The 21573-nt window shown below is 43.9% G+C and overlaps 1 protein-coding gene across 1 annotated transcript in view; it reads left to right on the top strand.

The window, feature by feature from the left end:
* LOC126413159 (protein O-mannosyl-transferase TMTC2-like) overlaps window positions 1–21573 on the top strand; it is an 899537-nt gene that overhangs the window by 370861 nt on the left and 507103 nt on the right. Inside the window, exon 8 of the mRNA XM_050083054.1 lies at window positions 6887–7026. Within this exon, the coding sequence (XP_049939011.1) occupies window positions 6887–7026 (140 nt within the window). The remainder of the gene's footprint in view (window positions 1–6886; window positions 7027–21573) is intronic.

Here is a 21573-nt window from a genome sequence, read left to right as displayed (position 1 = left end):
CGTGCGGTAGCGTTCTCGCTTCCCACGCCCGGGTTCCCGGGTTCGATTCCCGGCGGGGTCAGGAATTTTCTCTGCCTCGTGATGGCTGGGTGTTGTGTGCTGTCCTTAGGTTAGTTAGGTTTAAGTAGTTCTAAGTTCTAGGGGACTTATGACCACAGCAGTTGAGTCCCATAGTGCTCAGAGCCTTTTAAATGCTGTACTCGAACAAGCACCACCAATACTGTTGCAGTATTTCTTTATGCCGGCCAGGAGAACAAAAATAGAGCGAAACAAATAACCTTCCATTCGTCTGGTATTTAGGAGGTTACCCGGGAGCATGACAGGAGGAGGAGGAGGAGGAGGAGATTAGTGTTTAACGTCCCGTCGACAACGAGGTCATTAGAGACGGAGCGCAAGCTCGGGTGAGGGAAGGATGGGGAAGGAAATCAGGAACCATCCCGGCATTTGCCTGAAGCGAATTAGGGAAATCACGGAAAACCCAAATCAGGATGGCTGGAGTCGGGATTGAACCGTCGTCCTCCCGAATGCGAGTCCAGTGTGCTAACCACTGCGCCACCTCGCTCGGTCGGCAGCATGACAAACAGCTTAGTTGTCACTATAGTGAAGTGAAGGGATCGGCAGTTACCTCCGGGTCCTATGAGCGGTTGTCCACTCATTTATTACCTGTCAATGTTTGTCGAGTATTCTTCGAATGGCCTTCCAGATTTCTACTGTAGTTTATGAATATTTGCAGATGGAACTATGCTCAGTAATTCCCCTAGTCAGCATTGGACTTTGAATCAGGAACATGCAGTTTTTTAGTTTGGACTTTGCTTCTCAGTGATCTTTAGTGAACATGTATATTTTATCCAGAATGTATTCATATTATTCTAACTCTACAAGTTTTGCCTCGAAAAAATATGGTGTCTTTTATTAATTGTCTTGCATGTAGTTACGTAGCCACCTTGGAGAAACTATTTGGCGTGCAATAGAGCACTCCGTGACTGACCTCACTTTCTCCATCGATGAAACACTTCGTAGTTTACACTTACATTTCAGATAACTCGCATGATTTTTATTACACATGTGGCACCCAAGAGAAGAACAGAGAATGGAAAACCAACAACAAAGTGCTCTGATTACAAAGGGTGAACGATAGCGATGTAGTCTGCCGTCCCCATCGTTTAATCTACTCATCGAATAAGCAATGATGGAATCACGTATCAGTGGATAGAGCATCCCTACAAGTATTCGGCGAAATTCTATAACTCGCTCCAAATGTTTTCAGCAGGTCGTAAAGCACGTCTTCTTTGTGGGTATACCATTCCGTGTAAACTGACTGAGCCATGTTGATATACCAACAAATCACGCAAATTAATTCACTGTATGGTCATGAACTTCTCGAAACCAGATAGCGCCTTCCTGCTACGTTGTGTTATCCCCACGTCATCCAAACTTCCTGTGCTGATCCCACACAGCCGAATATGGATTACTGGAGACAGAGATATCATCCGTCTGCTTTGACCAATGACGTCATCACCATGGTGAAAACCCCTGTCTCGAGCTAATCAAACATAGCGACCGAAACATCGATCACAGCACCCGCGAAAATACAAACACCACGCGAACTAGTACACTGACTAAACCCAATGAAATTACGGGGACAACCGCGGAAAAGGGTTTAGGGTGAGAACAAAATAAAAATTCAAAAATAAAAACCCAACACTTTAACAAGACCAAAACAATGGAAACTACCTAAAAAAAGAAACAAGAAAAAAGCGAAATACAAAACCATGCAAAAAACACCATAAGATCACTGTATTCCAGTCTCCATTTAAACTATTTAGCTCATAGTCTATCGTCCAGTTCACCTACATAGCTCAACGGTAGACCACAATACCAATAAACCCTCCGCACAACTACAAAAGCCTGTATTCCAATCTCCAGTTCACCACTATAGCACAACCCTAGACCAGGATGCCAGTGAGCCCTCCCCATAACTGTAAAATCCGGTATCCCAATTTCCAGCTCAACTATATAGTCATACGGTAGACTAGAATACCAATAACGTGCCATTACTCCTCCGCCCCCCACACACAATCACAGAAGCTGCTATCCCAACCTTCAGTGCACCTACATACCATAACCATTCAGTAAAAGTTCACTTACGGTGTGAGCGGCTTTTTCTGTTGCATGCTGCATTTTGTAACTGTATGCATGGTGAATAATTGGATGTGAACATGACAGATGGTCAGTAGGATAGTACAAGACGGCGCAAGCCATAAGAAAATAGTTTTTGAAAAACATCGTAAGTGAATCAGTGTTTTTTAGTTAAATCATGGGATGAGGTAGGTGAATCAGTGGTTATTAATAATAGAGTTGCGTGTTCGATATATTAATAAACACTAACACACATACCTGCTACTTCAATTTAATTAAAAACATTGATCCACATACTCGGTGTTTACGCAGGCACCTAGGAGTAAAGTTTGAATTTTACGACATATTGTGTTTTACATGACAGCATTCTGCAAATACATTCCATTGTCCCACCACATAACTTCGTAGACTTCACATCACATTAAATGTAGCACATTAAATTGCACACTAACGTACCTCACAAAAGTATCGCCACCACATAATTAAGCTACTAAAGGATGCCAATTCTTCTTACAACGCTCCAAAACAAACATACCGAAGTTCGATGACATCATGCAACACATCGTGGCACATCGCAACCACATAATGGGTCAAAGCAGACGGGAGTTATCCTACAACCAAATATACCCGCCGTAGCACATACACATCACATCACAGCCCTGGCTTACGTCAGTGGTAGTGGGTAATGATTGCCTGGTCTCAGAACTACACCATCTTCAGTCCTCTCAGGAGACCAATGTGCTCTTTAAGGGCGCGAGAAACATTTTGTCAGGTGAGCTACACACCTACATCTACATATGTGCCATGCGCTTCACAGTCAAGTGCCTGTCAGAGTGTTCATTGAACCACCTTGAAGCTATTTTTCCACCTATCTTCTCTCGAACAGTGCGCAGGAAAAACGAGTACTTAAATCTTTCTGTGTAAGCTCTGATTTCTCTTATTTTATTACGATGATCATTTATGTCTTAGTAGGTCGTTTTTGGCATTTGGGGGACAAATTTGTGGACGAAATTTAGTGAAAAGATCCTGCCGCAATGAAATACGCCTTTGTTTTAATGACTGCCACTCCGTCTCGCTTATCATATCCGTGAAACACTCTTCCCTTTTTCGCCATAATACAAAACGAATTGCCGTTTTCTGAACTTTTTCGCTATCCTTCGGGTCGATCCTAACTGAAGCGGACCGCATACCACCCAGCAATACTCCAGAAGAGGACGGACAAGCATAGTGTAGGCAGACTCTTTAGTAGATCTCACGGATCCCCCTCACTCCATAGTTTGTATTTCCAGGTTCGTAGTCTCAGCTTTGCAATAACTTACGTAATGAATGTAATTACCATGCATAACAATACGACATTTTCAATAGTCTTCATAACTTCTTGCTTCTCAGGACCATGAAAGTTACAACATAAGGTCTAAAAATACCCAGCACCTTAACCAAAGTTTATATAGTACGTCTGTGTCCCAACACATCTCAATAGCGTCTCTCCCATTTGGCCTTCAGTGACAAACAAGGCGTACTTAGTCAAATATCAATACAACTATTATATTTTAACCACTTAATGCAGAAAACTAAGAAAAATTCAGATTAATGTTAAATATCAAATATACATTGGTAATTATCATATATTATCTCAACCTCTTTGTAGTTATCAATAAATTAAAATTATAATTTAGCTTCCTGTTTTCAACAGATCAGAGAACTTTATCTCGCTAGTTGTGATAACTGTCAAAACAAAACTACAGTTGTTTAATGTTACCTCTTTCTCCGGAACAACGCGTTTTAGGATTTATTTATTGATTCACCGTCGCAAAAATCTAAATATGTTGTTACTATCAATGTATGTGATGATTAAGTGTGTTTATAATTGCCATGTGACAGGCAATTTACGTATTTAATACTGTATCTTATCCCAACACGATACTTTTGACATATTCTAGAATGCATTGAGTTTACACACTTTTCCAGGCTTCTTAATGAGATATTGATTGCCCAGAAGTAATGACTTTTTACAAATATTTAACTTTTGAAGCTAAATGGTTCGTTCGGATTGTATGTCATTTTGTATTCTTTTGTAGGTTGGTTGGTTTTTGTTTTTTCTTACACAAGGTGTGGTAACTGTCGAAGTGAATCAAGTATCAGCCACAAGTTGCTCCTCAAAATTCAAAATATTGTCGTTTGATATGCAATTGTCACAAACATTATTACAATAACTGTTCGTCACAAACTTTCTTTTATCAGATGGCGGCAATATTAACTGAACATTATAAAATTATGTAAGTGTAAATGACAAAGACAGTATCGTAATCTTTATTTTTTGTCTAAATGTCAGCGATATCTCTCATTCTAATTGTATTATATGATGAGATTGAGAGCGCAGACTTCTACTGAAGTACCCGATAGACGGTAACCAGTGTTGTAGCTTCAAATATAGGAACAAATCCTGTAATATAGTATCCGATGCACAGTGTGAAATGTTATACTGTCTACGGTGCGTAATGGTGGTTTGCAAGGATTTTCACGACGCAATACATGAGGGGCGTTTGTTAAGTAATGTAAAACTTTTCTTCTGAAAGCAGGTTGGTTTTATTCAGGATTCGAGTACACCATATTAACCACAGAGTAACACTCTACTGGACGACGTCGGAGCCAATATCTTGCTGTCAATAATTTTTCTGTCATCCACGTAGTGCTTTTCGTGAAGTGTGTCCTTCATTGGGCCAAGCAGACGAACTGGGAGCCGCGAGATCCGAACTGTCGGGTGGATGAGGAAGAACACACCTTTGAGTACCCCAACTGGTGTGTCAGCACTACCAGCAGAAGGGTCCAGTTGAACAGCAAGGTGTTTGATTCTGATCCGTCGATCACCTCGAATGAGAGTGTCCGCACGTTCCAACATTACTGGAGTCACAGCTGTCTGCGGTTGGTCAGCACGAGGGACATCGGACAGGTTTGCGTTATCTTTTTACGACGATGAGAGCCGCCTCGTCCAACGTCTCACCGTGCTTTTGTTCACTGCCAGGTTTCCGCAGACACTCTCCAAGCACCTATGAATATATGCGATGCTCTGGTTTTCGCCAAAAGAAACTCAGTGACAGCTCTCTGCTTGAAACACACCTCCTTACAGACGCCATTTTGAAGGATACGTATTGCGCTGCCACTTGTCGGAACTTCATGAAACTATAGGGGCTGAAACGGGTTCATTTCACGATGTCCGACAACAATTTTCGGATTTTTTTTTTTCAACTGAAACTGGCCGAGTAGAAAAAAAAAGTTGCATTACTTATTGAACGCGCCTCGTAAGTACACTACTGGCCATTAAAATTGCTGCACCACGAAGATGATATGCTACTGACGCGAAATTTAACCAAAAAGAAGAAGATGCTGTGATATGCAAATGATTAGCTTTTCACAGTATTCACACAAGGTTGGCGCCGGTGGCGACACCTACAACGTGCTGACATAAGGAAAGTTTCCAACCAATTTCTCATACATAAACAGCAGTTGACCGGCGCTGCCTGGTGAAACGTTGTTGTGATGCCTCGTGTAAGGACGAGAAATGAGTACCATCACGTTTCCGGCTTTGATAAAGGTCGGATTCTTGACTATCGCGATTGCGGTTTATCGTATCGCGGCATTGGTGCTCGTGTTGGTCGAGATACAATGACTGTTAGCAGAATATGGAATCGCTGGGTTCAGGAGGGTAATACGGAAAGCTGTGCTGGATCCCAACGGTCTCGTATCACTAGCAGTCGAGATGACAGGCATCTTATCCGCATGGCTGTAACAGATCGTGCAGCCACGTCTCGATCCCTGAGTCAGCAGATGGGGACGTTTGCAAGACAACAACCATCTGCACGAACAGTTCGACGACGTTTGCAGCAGCTCGGACTGTCAGCGGCTACCCTTGACGCTGCATCACAGACAGGAGCGCCTGCGATGGTGTACTCAACGACGAACCTGGGTGCACGAATGGCAAAACGTCATTGATTCGGATGAATCCAGGTTCTGTTTACAGCATCATGATGGTCGCATCCATATTTGGCGACATCGCGGTGAACGCCCATTGGAAGCGTGTATTCGTCATTGCCATAATGGCGTATCACCCGGCGTGATGGTACGGGGTGCCATTGGTTACACGTCTCGGTCACCTCTTGTTCGCATTGACGGCACTTTGAACAATGGACGTTACATTTCAGATGTGTTACGACCCTTGGCTGTACCCTTCATTCGATCCCTGCGAAACCCTACATTTCAGCAGGATAATACACGACCGTATGTTGCAGGTCCTGTACGGACCTTTCTGGATACAGAAAATGTTCGACTGCTGCCCTGGCCAGCACATTCTCCAGATCTCTTACCAATTGAAAACGTCTGGTCAATGGCGGCCGAGCAACTGGCTCGTCACAATACGCCAGTCACTACTCTGGATGAACTGTGGTATCGTGTTGAAGCTTCATGGGCAGCTGTACCTGTACACGCCATCCATGCTCTGTTTGACTCAACGCCCAGGCGTATCAAGGCCGTTATTACGGACAGAGATGGTTGTTCTGGGACATGTAATCACATGTCAGTTCTAGTATAATATATTTGTCCAATGAAAACCCGTTTATCATCTGCATTTCTTCTGGGTGTAGCAATTTTAATGGCCAGTAGTGTATACAAGGGCGTGCTTAAAGTGAGATGAATTTTAATTTGCAGTGATGTTTCGTGTATACCCACGCAGCAGGTGGTGTTGGTGTTGCAGGAGGGCGTGGCGGTGGTCAGTGACGGGCTGCGCATGCGTGTTGCTGGTACTCATGTCTGCGCGGACGCTGCGCCGCTGCGAAGACTGGATGGACGAGGAGAGCCTCTACCGTTCCGGACTGCACGTCAACCCGCCCAAAGGTAGGAGCAAAGGAAGCCCACACTGACCGCAATGTTTCCACATCAACTTGCTGGTAGTCACAGTAGGAATGTGTCGTCCATATAAACACCTCAATTCACTTTTACCCAGCCTGAGAGCCGGTCCATGTTAGTCCTCTTCCACTTATCCCTCCTTCCCGCTGCCCCCTCGTTCATCGTAGTGGCTGCTAAAATTCCCTACATATGCTGCAGATTGACTTCAAGGTATTATTCAGCGCTGGCGGCAATTGGTGAAGGGAGGGGGGGGGGGGGGGGCTACACCTACAGTCTCTGGGAGGTTTGTAGATATTTACTACAACATTTGGTACCTCAGCTGCCAAGATATACATGTCTGCTAATCATTCCACACGACATGAAATCTGTATGTTGCGAGTTTACATACATTAATGAGCGAGAACCTCACGATCACGTGCTTCATAGCGTGTCGATCCACTTTTGGGAAGCATTACAGCAGCGATTCTGTGCGTCATGGATATGACATGTCCTTGCTAGCTTTTTGGATGTATTCAACACCAGATGTCAACGTACGGGATACGCAATTCCAGTAAATTACGGGCCGGCGGTTTCTGAAAGCGGAGCTGGCCCCCGGTAGCGTTCCAAATCCCTTCCTTTGTCAATTATTCAAAAACAGTCTTAATCGCATTTATTATTATTATTATACCGCCAACCGGTTTCAACCCGACGTAGGGGTCATCATCTGGGCGTTTACACCATTGGTCGACTGCTGGTGGTGTCACTCCTGTCTGGATAGTTTCCTGCCGTTATGTAGACAGGAGTGACACCACCAGCAGTCGACAAATGGTGTAAACGCCCAGAAGATGACCCCTACGTCGGGTTGAAACCGGCTGGCGGTATAATAATAATAAATAATACTATTAAGACAGTTTTTGAATACTTGATTAATCACACTAATCGCTGCTTCATCTCCACAACCATGTTGTCCAAAAATCTTTTCCTTTGGGTTCGTATCAGACGAGATTGGTGAACAAAACATCAACGCCAGTTCACTAACATACTCCTCAAATCACTGCAGCGCGTGGCTTCGTGCCAAGGAGTTATCCTGCTGAAATATGCCACTGCTGTTGGAGAAGACATCAATCATCAAGGGATGCATTTGGTCCTCAGTAATATTCACGTACAGCACAGCTATGATGGTCTCTTCAAATGTGAATGTCCTCCGTTGAACAACGTAACCCTCACTGGCTTGCGTCCATGGTGCGGTGTATATTTCGATGAATTGTTTGCTTTAATGCCAGCGTATCCGGACGCGACCGTCAACTTGGTGTAAGGAGATCGTCATTCATACACGGTCTGATCACGTTCTTCTGGTGTGCAATGTAATCGTAATTACGTCATTGAATCAACATGGGAATTTGTGGGGCCGTCTGATGTAGAGCTCCATGTTCAACGCTGTACAGAACAGCGTGCTCCAAAAGACATGTGAGACTATCAGCACTGTACTCTGTTGTCATATCGGCCACATATCGCTGCCTATCCTGCTTTACACAAAGGGCAAGACTCCAGTCTCGACGTTCTCTGATGAGGTCTGCACGTCCAACACCTTAACGCCTACTCAACGATTCACCATTCTTCATCCAGTTTCCATAGATACTCACAACAGTAGCATTCGAAAAGTCGACCAGCCTTGCTGCTTTCTAGATTTTCGTTCCCAGACGCCACACAATAGCAATCTGCGATTTGTTAAGGTGTTTTATATCAGGATATGTCCTTATTTGCGATCCTTATCGTCGCTTATAATGAGCTCCGATTAGTCTCTGCCCCTTATAAACGTTCCTTACCTCATTTCGGGACCGCATCGCCGCTAGATGGCATTCAAGCTTGCAGTGCTCAGTGGTGATCAATGTACACTGCCTAATCAAAAGTAACCGGACACCTATCAGTAGACGTTAATATTTGGTATGTCCACCCTTAGCCTCTATGGCTGCTTGAAAACTGCTAGCGACACTTTCACTGAGGTGGAAGATTGGCAGACAGATCTTCCCCAACAACGGAAACCGGAGAAGGTAGTGATGTTGGACGCCGGGGTCTGAAACGAAGTCGACGATCTCACTCATCCCAAAGATGTTCTGTTGGGTTCAGGCTTCAAGTGTCGCTTGGCACTACAGAAATGTGAACCTCATGGGGAGCTGCTTGACCATTGTACCCAATCCTTTCGATCTCCCTACTCACTGCCACTGTGTCATCTAGCTTGCCGGCAATTCTTTGCGACTCACGAATGATTTCTTCCTCTAAATGCATGCGACTTTTTACAACCATATTCCGCAATGCTCGACGGTCCCTCTGCATCATTACGTGAGTTCTGGCTCGTCTTTAGCGAGCCGGTGTGGCCGAGCGGCTATAGGCGCTTCAGTCTGGAACCGCGCGACGGCTACGGTCGCAGGTTCGAATCCTGCCTCGGGCATGGGTGTGTGTGATGTCGTTAGGTTAGTTAGGTTTAAGTAGTTGTAAGTTCTAGGGGACTGATGACCTCAGATGTTAAGTCCCATAGTGCTCAGAGCCATTTGAACCATTTTTTTGCTCGTCTTGGTTTAACGTGGCTGTTCCTGCGGCTTTCCACGTCACAGTCGCACATCAACAGTCGACTTGGGCAACTTTAGAACGGTTGAAATGTTCCTGACGGTTTTGTTGCCGAAGTGGCGTTCAGTGACTAGTCCACGTTCAAAGTCACTGAGCCCTCCTGGTCGAACTATTCCACTGTTTCCGCTTCTCCATTGGCAACACAATTCTCACCGCTTCCTTTTACACTGGCGGGGCTACCTCTCGGGACACGTAGTAGTCAATTATTACATTCCTCTTGAAGTCTGTGGGGCGGGGGTGGTATTTCGATGGTCTCTTTACATCTTGCACACCGGTTGAAATAGGTTTGTTATGGATAGGTCTCTCAAGCATCTACGGTATTGTCGAGTAGTCCAGGGGCCTTGTTTCCACTTAAGCCTTTCTCTGGCTGTATCGAACTATCATATTTCCTATCACATTTTCATTTACTTGCTCTTCCATATCTGTAATATTGTCCACCTGCTTAGCAGGGTGGTAACTGCTCGCCTCCCATACAAGCGGGCCCGGGTTCGATTCTCGGCCTGGTTGGAGATTTTCTCCCCTCAGGGACTGGGTTTATGTTGTCCTCATCATCAGTGCATCCTCACCAACGGCGCGCATGTCACTCAATCTGGCGTCGGCTGGAATAAGACTTGCATGTGGCGGCCGAACTTCCCCAGATGGGGCCTCCTGGCCAACGATGCCATACGCCCATTTCATTTCCATTCTGTAATATTGCCTTCAAATCTGTTTTCTTTGTGTAAGACTTCTACATTCCTTCCAAATTTAAGCTTATTTTCTTAGTACTGGAGTGCCATCTGAGCTCCTGATATTTATGCAGTTGCCTGTCTTTTCTCCAAACGTCTCTTTTTTTTCCTGTAGACAACATCTGCCCTTTCCCTAATAGTGCATGGTTCTACAGCCTCTCATTTGTCCTGCAGCCATTCCATTGCATTTTCTGTCAAACTCATTTTTTACATGGCTGTATTTCCTTTCGCCTGTTCCATTTGCTACAGTTTTTGTCTTCTTCTTTCATCAGTTGACTTCAGTGTTTCCTATGTTATCCGAAGATTTCTAATAGTCCACGACTTCTTACGTATTTGATCCAATGTGGCTTTCACTAGTTCATATCAGGAAGCTACCCAGTCGTCTTCTATTGTATTCCTTTTCCCTGTTTCAGTCCACTGTTGCCTAACACTCCCTCAGAAATAATTAATAACTTATCCCAGTCCAATCTTCTTATTTTTCCCCTTTTTGAAATTTCTTCAGAAAATTGCAGCTCATAACCAATAAATTATGGTCAAAATCTGAAGTGTTGGCAGAAGAGCCAACACTGTGTTGCTAGAGGAGGCCGAAATGCACGCGTTTAATTACACGCTGACTGGCGTGAGGTCTGGAAGAGTTAAGGGAATTAATAGTAGCAAATAAAGTACGTAGTTGATATAATACTTAACTTTAATCCAAAAATGGAGAACATCTCTCTTGAGTATACATGCTGCACAAGCTAAATATCAAATGCTATGGCGCCTTGCTAGGTCGTAGCAAATGACGTAGCTGAAGGCTGTGCTAACTTTCGTCTCGGCAAATGAGAGCGTATTTGTCAGTGTAGCTTTGCTAGCAAAGTCGGCTGTACAACTGGGGCGAGTGCTAGTAAGTCTCTCTAGACCTGCCGTGTGGTGGCGCTCGGTCTGCAATCACTGACAGTGGCGACACGCGGGTCCGACGTATACTAACGGACCGCGGCCGATTTAAAGGCTACCACCTAGCAAGTGTGGTGTCTGGCGGTGACACCACAAAATCCACATCTCTTCTGAAGATCTCTTGCGATCATGCAAAGTGTAACAGGTAATTGCGCAGATACTTTTGTTCGTGACTGTGAACAGTGTACTGAACAACATTATATCTGAAATAGTGAGGTACCTCTTTAATTAACGTGATTATGCCAAAAGAATATACATTGTTTTCTGAGGACTTTCTTAAAATTCAACTGCGCAGAAACAAAATTATGAAATTTTAAACAGTTCAGGAAATCTTAGGTATCAATAACCACACTAACACTAAAAGCCACGTCTTCAGGTGAACATATGACTAAAACGTTAGAGTGGAAAAGCTCGGAACCTTTTTACCCAACATTCGTTGTCCGCTCTATTGTTTTAGTCATATGTTGGCCTGAAGCTGTAGCTTTTTGTGCCATGAAACAGGTAGTGGTCCAATAATAAAGCACTAAATACAGCTAAAGCGGTTATTAATACCCAAGATGATTACTCATAGTTGTGGTTGCCCGACCTACCAGGTTGTCTGCAGGTTCAGAAAGTATGTGAGGTGAACATTTGGGCTGAATCACTTCTGTACATTGAGTATGTTTCAACATCTCACCAAGCTAGTAGAGAAACCTGTAACGATGTACCAGTTTTCCTCTATTTCCTGAAAAACTATTGCCAGTTGTCCGTCTATACATGCCATCACAAAAACTGTTCCGTTTGCTGCATGTTTAGAAGCTTCTATAGTCCCTTTAAAATTACTTGATAGTGACTTCTGTATCTGCAGCGACAGTGTTGCCACATCGGATGCAGTTCTGTTACAAACGACACACGGCGGTCTCGTCACACTGTCAGTGGGCAATGCGATTTTACAAGATTGTATGAGGGCAGTTCAATAAGTAATGCCACACATTTTTTTTCTGAAACAGGGGTTGTTTTATTCAGCATTGAAATACACCAGGTTATTCCCCAATCTTTTAGCTACACAACACTATTTTTCAACGTAACCTCCATTCAATGCTACGGCCTTACGCCACCTTGAAATGAGGGCCCGTATGCCTGCACGGTACCATTCCACTGGTCGATGTCGGAGCCAACGTCGTACTGCATCAATAACTTCTTCATCATCCGCGTAGTGCCTCCCACGGATTGCGTCCTTCATTGGGCCAAACATATGGAAATCCGATGGTGCGAGATCGGGGCTGTAGGGTGCATGAGGAAGAACAGTCCACTGAAGTTTTGTGAGCTCCTCTCGGGTGCGAAGACTTGTGTGAGGTCTTGCGTTGTCATGAAGAAGGAGAAGTTCGTTCAGATTTTTGTGCCTACGAACACGCTGAAGTCGTTTCTTCAATTTCTGAAGAGTAGCACAATACACTTCAGAGTTGATCGTTTGACCATGGGGAAGGACATCGAACAGAATAACTCCTTCAGCGTCCCAGAAGACTGTAACCATGACTTTACCGGCTGAGGGTATGGCTTTGAACTTTTTCTTGGTAGGGGAGTGGGTGTGGCGCCACTCCATTGATTGCCGTTTTGTTTCAGGTTCGAAGTGATGAACCCATGTTTCATCGCCTGTAACAACCTTTGACAAGAAATTGTCACCCTCAGCCACATGACGAGCAAGCAATTCCGCACAGATGGTTCTCCTTTGCTCTTTATGGTGTTCGGTTAGACAACGAGGGACCCAGCGGGAACAAACCTTTGAATATCCCAACTGGTGAACAATTGTGACAGCAGTACCAACAGAGATGTCAAGTTGAGCACTGAGTTGTTTGATGGTGATCCGTCGATCATCTCGAACGAGTGTGTTCGCACGCTCCGCCATTGCAGGAGTCACAGCTGTGCACGGCCGGCCCGCACGCGGGAGATCAGACAGTCTTGCTTGACCTTGCAGCGATGATGACACACGCTTTGCCCAACGACTCACCGTGCTTTTGTCCACTGCCAGATCACCGTAGACACTCTGCAAGCGCCTATGAATATCTGAGATGCCCTGGTTTTCCGCCAAAAGAAACTCGATCACTGCCCGTTGTTTGCAACGCACATCCGTTACAGGCGCCATTTTAACAGCTCCGTACAGCGCTGCCACCTGTCGGAAGTCAATGAAACTATACGAGACGAAGCGGGAATGTTTGAAAATATTCCACAAGAAATTTCCGGTTTTTTCAACCAAAATTAGCCGAGAAAAAAAATGTGTTGCATTACTTATTGAACTGCCCTCGTATATGGTTGATATTATTCCATTCTGGCGGCGGTCTATACTGATATGAAAATTGAAGTAACAAACTTCTGATTGCCACCATCTCTTTAGCAGAGCATCACATTACCGGTTTCGGCAGACTATGTTGCCATAATCTGAATAAATGCTCACAGAGCGAGATGGGGCAGTGGTCAGCACACTGGACTCGCATTCGGGAGGACGGCGGTTCAAACCCGCGTCCGGCCATCCTGATTTAGGTTCTCCGTGATTTCCCTACATCGCTTCAGGCAAATGCAGGGATGGTTCCTCTGAAAGGGCACGGCCGATTTCCTTCTCTATCGCTGCATAATCCGATGGGACCGATAACCTTGCTATTTGGTCCCGTCCCCCAAACCAACCAACCACCCAACCAATAAATGCTCTGTTGCTGCGTTGGCAGCATCTTGAAGTTTGTTACTTCTATTTTTATCATTTTACGACGTTAAGATGTCGAACACTGAAAAGAAAGCGCGTGCCGCAATTATTTTAGCTATAGCTGGTAAACAACAGAAAACAACGAAAGTAGGGCAATACGTCCGAGAATGTTTGCGAAAACAAATGATGTCAAACCGTATGAGTCGTTCATCGTACGACAAATTATTAATGTTGATACTACGAAAAATAGGAAAACAATATTCGTCAATGGCAGAGGCAATCGCAGTCGACGAGATTACGCGTAGCTGATATTTCTGACAACAGGCACGTCAGTCGAATGCTTGAAATTTAGAGCTGTAATATCGTCAAACACAATCGCAAAAAAGATATTGAAACATGGCCTAGTAGAAAAGTCGGAAGCTCTTTAAGACTGCCCGCAGATGATGCAGTTATCTGTAAGAAAGTAGCAATGCCAGAAGACAGCATCGATTTTCTGAATGACCTGCAGAGAGGTGATGAATAATGCAGGCTCTGGCAGTTGACCCTGAATGTAAATAAACGGAACATATTGCGCGTACGCAAGAAAAGAAATCCACGACTATACAACTATACTACTGATAACAAATTTCTGGAAACAGCATCTACGGTAAAGTATCTGGGAGGAATTACCCAGAGCGGGCTTAAGTGGAATCACCATATCAAAAATATAATAGGAAAAACTAATGCCAGACTGAGATTCACAGGAAGAATCTGAAGCAAGGAAGAAGCTTACAGGCGCTTGTTCGACAGATTCTCGATCACTGTTCATCCATTTGGGATCCTTACTAGGTAAGACTGACAGAAGAGATTGGGGAAAGCCAACGAAGAGCGGCGCGTTCCATGGCGAGGTCGGGTTGGCCGTGTTATAGCGTTACAGATACGCTCAACAAACTGCAGCGCAGATGATACGAGAGACGCGCTGTGCATCAAGGAGAGGTTTACTATTGACATTTCGAGAGACTGCTTCTCAGGAAGAATCGGACAACATATTTCGTCCTACCACGCACATCTCGCGAAATGACTGCGACAGACAGATTCGAGAAATTTGAGGCAATTCAGAGGCTTATCGATAATTATTCTTCCCACACGCCATTCGCCAGTGGGACAGGGAGGGGTGGATCAATTAGTGGTACCAGAAGTACCCTCCGCCACACACAGTAAAGGTGGCTTGCGGGTTGATGTAGATGTAGATGAAACCTGTGAACTAATTATATCCGTACTGGAATGATATATTCAGGTAATTAACGTAAATAATGTGACGACGCCGGTATGTATTTCGTAGTCATTGCATATGCAGTACATGGCGAGGCCTAACATGTTTCCGAACTATAGAAGAAAACAGTGCCGTAGAGAATGCACACGATTGATCAGTGTAAAGTGATAAATACGTCTACTGCATAGTCCTTTTAAAACTGTTTTCTGTTAAAAGACTACTGCAAAAACTGAGTCTGAGAGATGTAATGCTCAAAGAGGAACCGATAAGATGAAGAGTCCACATTAGCGCTGTGTTCCTGGTTCATGAAGCTGTGCCAGCATCTGAAGGACGAATAATATTAAACCGTCAATGCTCGACACCACACGCTCAATACGCATTGAGAATATCTTTGGGGCCATCAATGCTGCTCGTCAGTATTTCTGGTATTGACAGTATGTCAATACACCATCTCGGGTGGTCAGCATAATGACGGATTGATAATATTATTGAACGTATGAGGTCTCCTTTCTTACCTGTAAAGCGAAGCAGTGCTGGCAGTGACCGTTTTGAGGCATGATGGGAAACTGAGATGCTCTGTTTTAAGTGACTGAACTGCTAACGTAACCACAAGCTCGTGATATGCAGTATATACGAGGAGATGGCGATCAAAAACTTGTGGCAGAACTATTCATCACGCTAACCTTTGCAGCAAACTCAAGAGAGAAATCAGTGCCAAAAGCAAACTGTAATTTCTCGCTTTCATTGGTTACATGGACATATGCTCACACTGGTTTCAGAAGCTGACATGTTACTCGTTATAGGCCACACAGGCACGTCACATAGAAACAATGTACACTGTTTAAAAGTAAGGAAACTATTTTGTGTACAGACCTCCACCGATTGCTAGCTCGAAGCAGATGCACTGTCCAAAAGAGGGTGTAACCTCCCCACAAAATTGTATAAGTATTCTTATTCAAATGCTAATGGACATATAGCTAAGTGTAACCTCCCAGCAATGGAATTTAATGACAATGACAATAAATGAAAAATAGCAATCTGAGCCATGTGTAAGCTCCCCACAAAAATGAAAGTCAATTCAATAAAAAATGAAATCTCAGTGATAATGAAAACGCAAATAGACCGAAATGTCGATCTTAGGCCCTGTTCTTACCTCAGTAAAATTGCATCTGCTCTTATTTTTCGCCATAGCTTGGAGGAAATGCATCGCAAAAGTTCTTTGAACTTAAGTAAATTTTTTCTTTAAGGAAATGCATGGGAAACTTTCTTTCAATAAAATGTTTGTTTTGTTAAAATGCTTGGTTTGAAAACAAAATTATTATTGGTGCGATTCTTGAACAAATTAATTACACTTAAGATGCATTACATTATCAGATGAGCGCAATGCTGCTTCATTACCTTATTTAAAAAATATACCTCGTCCTGAATCTTGACCAGAGGCCCATGTCGACGCCCGCCGACTCCTCACACACAACTCCGACTGTCTCTCGCGCGCTACTACATGCTCTCGCGACTCGCTACGTACAACTGAACTCTCTCGCAACTCGACCGCAACTGCTACTGCCGACTCCCTACATGCAACTCAACTCTCGCGCGGTCAAGCGCAGACTAGCAACGATAAATAACTCTCTGGTCAGAGATTCTGTCATGCCTCGCCATCGCTGTACTAAATACATACGCGTTTCAAGGGTTAATACCACTCATGTCAGTGTCGTTGGAACTTTCCGAAGTGGATGAGCAGCTGGAAGTAATAAGTTACGTAACGCTATCTTCGAGGAGACCCTCATTACTCCACGCTTCGCCGAGCGGGATAGCCGCGCGGTCTTGGGCGCCTTGTCACGGTTCGCGCGGCTCCCCCCGTCGGAGGTTCGAGTCCTCCCTCGGGCATGGGTGTGTGTGTTGTCGTTGGGATAAGTTAGTGTAAGTTAGATTAAGTAGTGTGTAGACCTAGAGATCGATGACCTCAGCAGTTTGCTCCCATAGGAACTTACCACCATCACCACCACCACCACTATTCCACGCTTCGCCAATTACTCGCTTCGTATGCGTCATAACAGCCCTCCCGTCCATTTCGGTGATATTTCCCAGGCCTTGAATAGTGAGTTTCTCAACTTCACTCACAGAAAAATTTTAATCCGCGAGAAACATTTCCTTTCCATTGCGTCCAAATAAGTTCAACAGCGTTAAAGCGCAGTGATTAAGGTGGTAGTGTTATGACTATGTCCATATTTATAAGCTATCTCGTCGATATAGGTTGGAAACTGTGGCTTGTGAAGTGACACGAGTTCTAATAATTCTACTTTTTTCAATGAATCATCCGCAGTAACTCTGTGTTGTTGTAACCATTAAATAATGTCTTCCTTTCGAGATAACAGGGTTGGAGTCTTACCCTTTGAAATTGAATGGTATGGAGCATTGTCGACAATAATTACTGATGGATTTTCTAAACTTGGTAACAACTTATTATGGTCATTTTAAATTTGTGTAATGATTTATTTCTTCGTGGTACTTTGGTGTTTCCCTGGATCCGAAAAGCAATTAACAGCCGTGAATAAAGCCGTGGTACGTACCGGCATGCAAAAGAATAATTCTACCGCCTTTTGCAGTGGAGAGTGCCATATCTTCTACTTTGTCGTCACTCTTACATTTCGTAACAGTACAATCTACATTGACCCATGTTACATCGATCCAAACAATGTCCTCGAAATTAATATATTTCATTCACGTAAAAATCTGCATCGCCATATGTCTGTCTTCTTGTGCGATCAGCATTTTACGACCTGAAATATTGCCATATTTAAAGCCGACACCCTGTAGAATCAAACGCAACGACGATCTCCTGCCGTCAAAGAAGTACGTCCTCACGCAGTGTTGTAAGAAGTTTATCTAATGCAGGCCAATCTCTTTTATGATAAGAATTTGTATTCAGGACGCCTAGTCGCGTCTTGTGCCAAAGCATTCAGATTTGTGTGCAAACTTCTTTTCTTGCTCGGCGTATGAAGACAAGAGGGGCATGCTTCGTTTCTTTCATTCTCGTAATTTCTCTTTGCTAATACGAAATACGGTCGTTTCACTAACCTTAACCGGGGCTGCTGTTCGTGCGATTACTTTGGAAACCGGTAAGAGAGGGCCCCCATTTTCCGTCTCCTTCTCAAAGTATTCAAATGGTTCAAATGGCTCTGAGCACTATGGGACTTAAATTCTGAGGTCATCAGTCCCCTAGAACTTAGAACTACTTGAACCTAACTAACCTAAGGACATCACACACATCCATGCCCGAGGTACGATTCCAACCTGCGACCGTAGCGGTCGCGCGTTCCAGACTGTAGCGCCTAGAGCCGCTCGGCCACTCAGGCCGGCCACAAAGTATTCCCGCACATTGCGCACGAGTTGTCGCGATTGTCCTTTAAACGCAATTCCTTGCCCGGATTTCTTCTCTGATGTGTTTTCATCCCGGATCCTGGGTCTGCCCCTTTTATTTCTGATTTCATCGGACATGATAAATCACACGAAAAACACACGCACAACGATGGTAACGGAATACGCTCCTTTGATACGCAGCACTAGCCAAACAAAGAAAGTCAGCTGAGTGTTTGTTGTGGCAGTTTGGCAACGGGCAACGGTTCGGGCGTGACGTTGAGCGCTCCCACTGCAGGAAACCAGCTCCAGTTCGTGAAGTGTCAGCTATCAAGTAATTTAAAATGGACTATAAGAAGTGCTTTAAATACTTTTATAAGGTAGACAAAAAGATTATGTAGTTGCTTCCCGACACTTGAAGAATATATGAACACTTGCACCGGTGAAAATTATCCGGACACTTATTAGTGGACACAGGTACAGGGATTTTTCAATTCAATAAGCTTTACCAACACTTTAAGATATTCTATTTTATTTTTAAAGCAACCTGTTTCGGCAATTCATTTTGCCATCTTCAGTACCCATATGCTTTCTTCGAGTCAACAAACTTATGGTATAGCGCCATAAAACCGAATATTGTGAATCCTAATCAATGTGCAACTGATTCATACGAAAACATGAGAGCAACAAAGCGTATGGGGCCTGAAGGCAAAATGAATTGCCGAAACCGGTTGCTTTCAAAATAAAATAAAATACCTTAAAGTGTACGGCTGTTGGTAAAGTTTATTGAATTGAAAAGTTCGAACCAGCTAATGTCCTCTGGCCTTAATAGACCAACAGAGACCAGTACGGGGATGTCCACCCTTCTTCTTTTTGTGCTTTGAATTGTGCTGGGGTCACTTTAGAAGAGGTGTCTTCCAGTCTGTGGACTAATGACGGCCCATTCTGTCTCAAGAGCCGAATCCAGAGGGGACAGTGATGTAGGACAATGGAGTCTGGACAGAAGTCGACTTTCTAACTCGTCCTAAGAGTTTTGTAGTCCTGTCTTCCTCAGTTGCGTGTAATACTACGCTACGGTATATTGATAATTTTTACTTACGGACTGCCTGAAAAAAAATTATATATATACCACATCAAAACACACACACAAATTATCACACCTAAACACACATACACACACACACACACACACACACACACACACACACACACACGCAGACACACACACACGTACACAAATGCACACACAAATACATACATGAACAGAACACAGATACTTCAATAATTACACTCGAAAGTTTGGCAATAACATTCGATCTTTGGCAAAAACATTTGACAGTCGGCAACAGGAACCAAAACATTGCATTGAAACAAGCGTTCAGTTCATAGTGCTGTGGAATGTGGGGAAAAAACCGCAAATTGGCATTCATAAGAAGAAGAACACCAAAAATGCAACAGGAACGTAATATGTAAGAAATTGTCCACGCAAGCAGTAAGTACAGTTCAAAACATTACTACTTAATAGGAAATACCAACCACCAGAACTGTTTATAACCTATAGGTACAGTGACAAAAATGTAAATTAAATAGCAAACATATTTACATATTTCAGGCCACTGATGATGCCTTGCAGAAAATAAAGGTGAAACGCGTATGGCACTAAAATTGTGTTTTATTCAGTTGCTGTCAGACGGTCCATAAGTAAAAATTATCAATATACCGTCCTAAAAGTGTTCCATTGTGTTCAGGTCGGGACTCTGGGCAGCCCAAGTCCATTTCAGGAGTGTTATTGTTTGCATTGTGAAGCTGACGGAAACTGTCATCCTCTCCGAACTGATGCTCTACTGTAATCAGTACGTAATGCTGTAAAACCAGTTCGTATACTTCCGCATGTACCGTTTTTTCTTAAGCGCAATAAGGGAATTACCCCAGAATCATGAAATCCTCCGTATTCGGCTGTTCGTACATCATGTGATAGAAGGCAACGTCTTCCAGGCATTCACCCAGCCTAAACCGATCCATCGAATTGGCATAAAGTATAACATGCTTCGTCACTCGTTTCCAGTCATCAACTGTCCAGTGACGTCGCTCTTTACGCTACCTCAAGCGTCGCTTAGCACTGATTGCAGAAATGTGTCGCTCATTACCCTATTAGTTTCAATTCCTTGCGCACAGTAATTTTCCTAGCTGGAGAGCAACTAGCATAGCACTTTGGAATTCACGAGTGATTCCGTCCGATGACTTCATATGACTTTTTACAGCCACTCCCTGGAAAACTCGACGGTTCCTGTTCGGCAGTACATGAAGTCTGCCTGTTCTTGGTTGTACTGCAGTTCTCCCTCCGATTTTCCATTTCGTAGTCACGACAACAACATTCGAATTGGGCAGCTTACGGGGATTGGAAGATTTCTGATAAATTTATTGTTGGCAGTCAATGGCTTGTCCACGCTCGAAGTCACTCAGTTGTCATGACCGACACACCGTGCTGATACTGCTTCTCTGGTGACTACACAGTATTCCCCGCCTCCTTTCATGCTGGCGGGACCGCCTCCATGACGATGTGGTTAGCTAGTTCAGCATTACATACGGTTGTATGGGTACCTCTGATCAGATAGAGTATGTCCGAGTTTACTCTTTTTTAGAAATAAACTCTTTCGATCTATAACTCTTCATGCACGTTGAAGAAATAATCGGAGACCGTGGAGGCATACCTTCGTTTCCACATCCTCAATTACTATTAACGCACAAATGACGAAAGTATTCTCTCACAAATAGCGTTAAGAGTGCACGACACAGAAATTACTGCCGCTATTGATTCGGTATAAACGTACCGCCGTAATGCTGAAAAATGATGGATGACGCTAAAGCTGCAGGTCCGCCTGTATGAAATAAGACGTATGGCCTTCTTTTGTTACCTACATGTAGTTTCAGAAGTGCTTTTCGTATACTGGAACCCCACCCTCTCCCGTGTCCTGCCCTTCATTATAATG

The sequence above is a fragment of the Schistocerca serialis genome, chromosome 7 (genome assembly GCF_023864345.2).
Source record: "Schistocerca serialis cubense isolate TAMUIC-IGC-003099 chromosome 7, iqSchSeri2.2, whole genome shotgun sequence".
NCBI classification, from domain to species: Eukaryota; Metazoa; Arthropoda; class Insecta; order Orthoptera; family Acrididae; genus Schistocerca; species Schistocerca serialis.
This window is presented reverse-complemented; position numbering and strand designations above follow the sequence as displayed.